General features: G+C 38.1%; 1 protein-coding gene across 1 annotated transcript; it reads left to right on the top strand.

Annotated features, from left to right (window-relative positions):
* Nucleotides 1-2172: 2172 nt before the first annotated feature.
* Nucleotides 2173-7257, top strand: LOC108554016 (uncharacterized). Its single transcript, XM_017909145.1, has 9 exons — nucleotides 2173-3094; nucleotides 4088-4273; nucleotides 4707-5045; nucleotides 5947-6023; nucleotides 6125-6225; nucleotides 6318-6417; nucleotides 6582-6794; nucleotides 6923-7036; nucleotides 7102-7257. The coding sequence occupies exons 1-9, from the start codon at nucleotides 2173-2175 to the stop codon at nucleotides 7255-7257; spliced, it is 2208 nt and encodes a 735-aa protein (XP_017764634.1).
* The last annotated feature ends 1027 nt before the right edge of the window (nucleotides 7258-8284 follow it).

Raw genomic sequence — 8284 nt, 5'->3', positions numbered from 1 at the left:
TGTAGGGAACTGAGAACGTGTTAGGAAGCAACGACGCGAAAAGACAACGTGCTACTTGTTTCGGTGACCTGGTTTCTCGACCCACTTTTCTACCGGACCACACTACGTGTGAATGCCTTCGCTACGCTTCGCGTGTCCTTACGGTACACGGAAGATACACAGGAAAAGAGAAAGAAACAGAGTTCAGGAACGAAATTAAAGAACGAAAATTCGTGTTCCTTTCATCGAAATATCATCGATTAAAGTGTACTCTGCGAAACGAAGGATTGTCTTTTTATTATTATTCGATAAGTGTATATATATATAATTTAGCGACAACGAAAAAGGAGAAAAAGGAAGAAGATGTGTTATGAAAATTGAAAGAACTAGAAATGCAATCGATCGACTGTATTACCCAGAATTCTATCGTATTCTCCTGAACTCGATTTAAAAAGAACAAAGTGGAGAAGTAGTTTGGCAAAAATGTCGGACCATCGATTGAATTTTTTGTTGCGATTCTGTTCAAATAAATCACTATGCGAGTTATCATCGTCGAATAAATGTTCCAAAAAGGGCAAGGAATAAAACAATTTGGTTGGAAAAGATATCGCACAGGCAGGAAACTTCTGCTAAATATCGATCAAAATTTAACGTGTTCCTCTGCATCTCGGAACAACTGGAAGAGGTACAACATCGCCAAGAAGTCGGTCGTCTTAGATCTCTGAGAAGAGAGGGAAAGAGAGAGAGAGAGAGCGAGAGAGAGTGAGTGAGAGAGCGGGAGAAGGAAAGGGGGAGAGGAAATGAATTTCCCTGCACGTTTGCCTTTTGTTCTGCTCCTCGTTGGATTCTATAGTCAAGCCGATGACAGGAAAAATGACCGATATTTAGAGAAATTTGGTGAGTCTGAATTGATGAAAAGAAGCAAATAGTATGTTTATATTGTTTCTCTTAATTTTCACGAAAACATGAATGCATATCAATCACGACACTTCGATAGAACATCAGTCATTGTTCTTTTGCATGACGTTTATGCTAATATGATTACACATTTCGATTCTAGATCTAGATACAACAAAGGAAACTACAATGGAAAATGTAGTCGATTCAGAAGGGCAGACACGATTTCTCGACGAGCTCGGACGTAAGTTTCATGTGAATATACAACGCGACGGGAAATTAGACATTTCGAATCATTCTATTTAAGAAGAAATTTAATCATTTCTTCTTCATTACGCTATTATCGCGTCAACGTAGTTTCGATATCGGTGCATACGTACATTTGTTCGTTGATTCGCTCGTCGTTTGTACGCTTTATCGTTGTACTACCGAACTAATTGTTAGTCAGTCTAACGAGATTACAACTTGGGATACAATAATAGCATGTATACATCTGAATGTCGATTAGAACTGTATTTTTTTATGTTATTTCTCGATTATTGTTGCAATTACTCGATTGTATTGCCGGTGGAACAATGATACGGTACATAGACGTGCGCGCGTGGGAAGAGAAAGGGACGCAGAGGGTAAGAAAAAGACAAGACGACACTGAGGAGTGGGGGGAAGAAAGCAAAAGAGAGTGAAGAAGAGAACAAGTGGGGAACCAATGTTAGGAAGGACGTGCTATCATAGCAATGAGAAAGCTGACGTCGGTGAAAGCCAGGAACGCTTCTTTGAATGCCGGTAGAGTCTCGAGTCAGTCGGTGGAGCACATCGATTAGTCGATAGGCCAGGTGAAAATTAATATCGAAGACTGTTGCAAAGAAAAAAGCCTGTGCATGGGTATAAACGGTGGCCAACAAGTTTGACAGGGGAACGAACGTTACTCTCTAATCAACGCATTATTTATCGTGCAACATTCTCAAAGAGGCGATACACGCGCAGAGGTCTTTGATTTCGATATCATCCCTGTGACAGGAATTTACCAGGTGATATATACCATTGAATCGAATCGATCGATGGAATGAAGGTAAAATGTCGAAGGCCCGATTTGATCGATATATTTCCGGGATTATCATCAACTTGTGCGGTTTTCAACGATAACAAAGGAATGAAGTCGATCAAGTCGATCAAGTCGATCAAGTCGAGAATTTTATCAAGGAAAAGTAACTTACGTATCTGTTATGACGCGATTTGTGACGACACGTTAATACGGGCCTAATTTATTTGTACAATAAATTAGAAGCATATTAGATCATGAGTGTGGTTGTGGTTGTACACGTGTTTCTCATAGTAACTGCTACCGCATTCAAGCACGGTAACTACGATGCAGTGAGTTACGATCGGCCTTTGGTTACTTCTACTACACCGTCTTTGTCACATTTACGCAATTGGTTTTCGAAATTGCAGAAATCTAGGAAAAATGAAAGAGCGGAGAAATTGTCGTTATTGTCTACCGGACAGGTTACAGAGCAAGAGTCTCTGAGCTTACGGATTCAAAAGCAACTGCTGACCAATAAAAGTCTCAGAGAAACGGGCAAGCTGGAGAATAGTTTGGCAATTGGAAATCCATTCGAAGGAAAGCCGTACGTTGATAGCTTTGTACGAAAGGTGGATATCGATAAAAAAAAACGCGTGAACTTCGATGGAAGAGGAGAAGGATGGTGGAAGGATCGAGGAGATGACAATAATTTGGAAAAGTCTCGAAATAGAAATGAAGATGAATCGGAAGGTAGGTTGGATTATCTGAAGAGAGGAAATTCGTCGGAGTTTAATGCGATTGGAAATCGGAAAAGGCAATTCGAAGGGAAGCGTATTCGTGACATAGCCGAAGATGTTGGTAACGATAGCGAAAGTTATATTTCGATCTCGGATAAAAGGAATATTAAACAAAGACGGTTAGTAAATAGACGAAATATCGACGACGGATATTTCGATGATAGCGTCGAAGAGAACGATTTTCCCAAATTTCTTCGTCGGCTGAAGGAAAAGATGAATAGCGAGGAATCGGGGCAGTTGATAAGGACCAATTACAGAGAAGGAAGAAGCCGCAAATTGAACAGTCAACAACAAGGTACTCTGCTCGTCGAAGCTCTGAGGAAGAAACGAAATTATACCGGAGATCATCGAGGTCATAATAGCGATCTGCAGAATGGCTTAATGGACATGTTGGGTAGAAGTACGTTTCGTATAAGACAAATCGAAATAGAAGAATGATGTTCCCCTTGAAAAATAAATCGAACTTCAAGAAAGATCGACCGTTAAATAATATTTTTAGCCGAATAACAGAAAAGAAGCAAGAGAAAACATAAAGCAGCATGCGACAAAAAAAAAAGAAAAAAAAAAAAAGGAAAAGAGAAAAAAGAAAAAAAAAAGAAAGAAAAAAATAACGACAGACGATGAACAATGTACGATCGGTAATTTGACAGCGAAAGATTTAATTGCACTAAGAGACATATTCGTGGATGATATACGGATAATCAAAGCACTAGCTGTCCGACTTTCCTACTCGATCTCGTCGCGTAGATGCATCGAATTTACGATTTCACTTATGAAATCGTAATTTGAAACGAAAGCAGCCGTGTATTTATCTCGGCAAACAGACCGAAAGAAAGCAATGCGATATATCGTACGACGAAGCATCGGGACGCGAGTACGCGACTCGACGACAACGAAACTCGACACAAGACGCAACGAGACGTAACACGTGAAAAACATTTTGTCAACTTTAGCAACATTGATAAACGAATAACGACAGAGTGCGAATGATTAGTACGATGATCATTGTCATATCTAATTTTTATCATATAAAAATTAGCTCGTAAACCTTTTTCCTACTTGCTCGCGGATACGTAGGAGCGATATAATTATCATTATATGAAATAATACAAAATAACGTACGTAACGTACTAGTTACGATTTTCAATTATACATGTTACATGTTATATAACATGCCTAATGTTGGTTTGTGTATGCGTGTGCGCGTGTGTGGCCGGGCGGGTATGGGACGGGGTAGCAAGGAAGGGGGTGAACGCGCGTATGCGTATATATGTATGCACGTACATGCATACATGCATACGTACATGCATACATACATACATATATGCATATAGATGTGGTTTGTAAGGCAACGGAAATGAGTGATTCCTGACAACTATGTACTTTGTTTTAGTGATACCTCAAACGTGTACCTACAAAGGAGCGACATTCGATTGTGGCCTTAGTATCAGTTGCGTTCTCGGAGGTGGTCGTCCAGTCGATTTATGTTCCGGAGGATTGATATGGAGTTGTTGCGTCGATGACGATGACATTCCTGAAAAAATACCACGACCGACAATCGGGTTGCTGCAGAACGCTAGTGAGTTTTCATCGAATCATTCCTTTTCTCGTTTCATCTTTTACTCTTTTAGGCATCCAATTTAAGATGTCAAATTCTCGAATATCATTATGCATTGTCTGGTTATCATATCGGTTATCATATGGAATGCAAGTGTTGGTGCGATAAAATGTATTTGAAATAGCTTAATAGTTAGTTAAGGGAAAAGGAAATAATACATCGTAGACACGATAGACACGACGGAGAGGATATATCGAGGTGTTTCGTTCTTGGGATATATGAAATATATATATATATATATGAAACCAGGGTTAATTCGGATCGAATGAACGCAATTACAAGTAGAATTAAATAAACCTTAGAAACCTGTATAAATTGTAATAATGTTTTCGGGCTGATCGGAAATAGTGATTAATTACGTGGAGAAGATAAAATCGAGGTTGTTTAAACATAGCGCTTTCGTTAAACTTGGGAAATCAACATCCCTATGTGGACGATGATGTGCAAATCTACGACAACTTGGCAAGGCCAAGTAAACCGGCGTATAGTGGTCAGCATGAACATGGAACGAGCTACCTGTATACCGACATCGCGCACAAACCAACAACCGTTTATGAGTCTTCTCAGACATGGGATTACGATCGACCTGTGTATACGAGTCGTCCATCGATTTACCATCCACACCAGCTTGATTATCCTCAGGATGAATATGATGCCGCTTATCCCCAAATTTTGGGGATGCACACACCAAACGAGGACGTCTCAAATTCGGTGGATTATTCCAAATATCGTGGTAATCCGCATGAAGTCAAAAAGCACAGTCAAAAGTTTTGCACCAGTATTAATATGCGTATATGCACACATGTATATACACATATATACGCATATATATTTTCACACGTGCGCGCGCGCATATGAATTAGTCTACATCAAACTATGTATTAACTCCTATTTCTGATTGCCACTTAAAAATTCTGCCAGACTTTCTCTATGTTTTCCCTTACTCTTCCAAATTCGCAACGGTATTTGCAGTAATGATTTAACGGATAAAAGATGCGTGCTAGATCGGAATAAGGAAAAAAGAAAATATTTTTCTTCTCTTCACATCTCTCTTTTTCTGTCTGACATCTCTTTTCTATCTATTCGCACACTTTCGTACGTGGCTTTACCGCTATCATCACATCAAAAATAGATATCAGGTGAAGGATAGTAAGGAGATGAAAGAAAAAAAGAAGGAGAAAGAAATTAGAGGAATGGGGGTGATCATCGGATATTACGAGGAAGAAGTTTATGGGCAAGAGACCATTGTAAGATTTGCAAAAATATTCAATTTGGCAAAATATTTAAATGTTCGTGACATCGATATCGAATATGAATATGTATGTATGTATTCTATATCGATATCGAATACCACGTTTAACGTGGTAGCGTGGTAACGTGATCGTTTAACCTTAAAGCAAAGAAATGATATGTTTACATTGTATGCGTCTTATGCGTTGACCAAATTCTCATTCATATAAATACAGTAGCTATATATATACATATATCTCTTTTTTCCTCTAGTCGATTAATTTCCTATAGTCTAGTTAATCGTAATGTAGCTTTATTTCAAATAATCATTCACGTAATTCGTGTGAAATTCATGGGAAACTAATGGGAAAATTTTGCATACATGAATTCGTTTTACGTTACAGGTTGCGGTGAACTTTATACGAGAAGCAATAGAATCGTGGGTGGGCATAGTTCCAATTTCGGTAGTCATCCTTGGCAGGTAAGTGATTTTTGAAAAAAATCATAATACATGAGCCGATAAATTTTTGTAATGAGTAAATCAATCGATATCGTTAAATTATATTTCTTCTCGATATTTAGGCTGCCATTATCAAGTCGGGATTTTTAACAAAGAAGTTATCATGCGGCGGTGCTTTACTGAATAACAGATGGGTCGTTACTGCAGCGCATTGCGTTGCAACGTTAGTAAAACATTTGTAATACGTAGGAATAATATTGGATAATTGAAAATTTTGATTTTTCATAGTAAAGATTAATGTTTCTTTTTATATAGAACACCGAATGGTAATCTAAAGGTACGTCTCGGTGAATGGGACGTCAGGGATGCATCCGAACGACTGCTACACGAAGAATTTAATGTCGAAAGGAAGGAGGTGGGTGGAAATGTTGTACGTTTTTTTCTTTTCCTTTTCGCACGGAAGGTAAAGAGATAGATAGATACATATAAACATGTGTGTGCGTGAGCGCGTGTGTGAAGAGAAAGAGAGAGAGAGAGAGAGAGAGAGAGAATTGAATGCTTTGCTATTAAAAATTACAGGTTCATCCGCAATACTCGGCAACGGACTTCCGAAATGATGTGGCATTGGTGAAACTTTCGAAAACAGTGGCGTTTAAACAACATATCGTACCTGTCTGTTTACCGGCGAAAAGTCTTAAGTTATCTGGACGTACAGCCACGGTTGCCGGCTGGGGTAGAACTAGGCATGGACAAAGTTCAGCGCCGTCTATTCTTCAAGAGGTTGACGTCGAAGTTCGTATAACACGCGATATGTGGGCAGAGTGACACTTACATATGTATATACACACGCACATGTGTATAGCGTATCATTGAAAATTCGGTGGATTATCAAAATTATAAAAAAAGTAAATTATTTTCAGGTAATTCCAAACGAAAGATGTCAACGTTGGTTTAGAGCAGCTGGAAGACGAGAAACCATTCATGACGTGTTTTTATGCGCAGGTTATAAGGAAGGTGGGAGAGATTCCTGTCAGGTAAGTTAAGTAACGATTCGTAAATATTAATTCACAAACATACTTAGAAACTCATTTCCGAATAGGGAGACTCGGGCGGTCCTTTAACTATGTCCGTCGAAGGAAGACACGTACTAATTGGTCTTGTGTCCTGGGGTATAGGATGCGGTCGAGAACATTTGCCAGGTGTATATACCAATATTCAGAAATTCGTGCCTTGGATCGACAAGGTTATGAGTTAATTTTCGTAATTTATAAGGACATGGGAAATAAAATTGAATTAAAGCGAATTCGACGAAATGAAAATGTGAGAATATAGAGAATATAGAGAATATATAGAGAATATAGAGAATGTGGAAATCTGTGGTGCACAGGGTTATCGGTAATAATCCGGAAGGATGATTTATTTTTTTATAACACGATTTTATGTGCCACGAAGTACTGTTCGGCAGTAATTGTTGGCAAGTAACATTCGCTGATTATCGATAATCATTTTTAGAGAAGAAAGTACATTGATATTTTATAATATCGATCAATTGGAATACAATCTCATTGTCGTTAAAAGTAGTTTTTGGTTTTTATTTCTATATAAATATGAATGACGCAAAGGAAGTGGAGAGGAAGTGGAAATGTTTAGAAATTTATCACGTATTTCTTAATTTCTTATTACTTAATCTTCGTTTAATGGAATTCCGATTGAAATTTTTAAACGCGAACCGTGAGAGATTGCGATAAAATCATTTAGAAATTTGTATTCCTCTGTGTTCGGACATGGCTACCGTATTTTCGAAATGACGAACGATTTGTTGAAAGAAGAAAGGAGGAAGAGGAAACCGCAAAGAGGAACGTAGTTTCCTGCCTTGAAAATTTCCTATTACATTCAAGAGAACTATGTTGCCGAGAAGAATTTTCTCAAATCAAAGTTATCATCGACCGATATGTAATTCATGTTTTCTTCATTTTATGTATTTGAAAAATACACGATGATTTGTTGATAAACAACTATTACACGGGAATGTTCGGCATTGGAGAAAAAGAGGAACGAGATGAATAACCGATACATCATAATATCGTTAGTTAGTTAGATAGATGTACTACGGAGAGAGGAATTAAGTGTAAGGTTCGTCGGTATGAAAGGAAATGAAATGAACTACGGACAGTGGAATAATACGTATTACATTAGAACACGCTATCATTTTTACTTATAATTCCCATTTGAGGAATTGATTGTAAAACTCGTGAGTCAATAAAAGTGAATAAAAAAAAAAA

This window comes from Eufriesea mexicana, unplaced genomic scaffold (genome assembly GCF_001483705.2).
Source record: "Eufriesea mexicana isolate 0111107269 unplaced genomic scaffold, ASM148370v2 scaffold15236, whole genome shotgun sequence".
NCBI lineage: Eukaryota > Metazoa > Arthropoda > Insecta > Hymenoptera > Apidae > Eufriesea > Eufriesea mexicana.
This window is presented reverse-complemented; position numbering and strand designations above follow the sequence as displayed.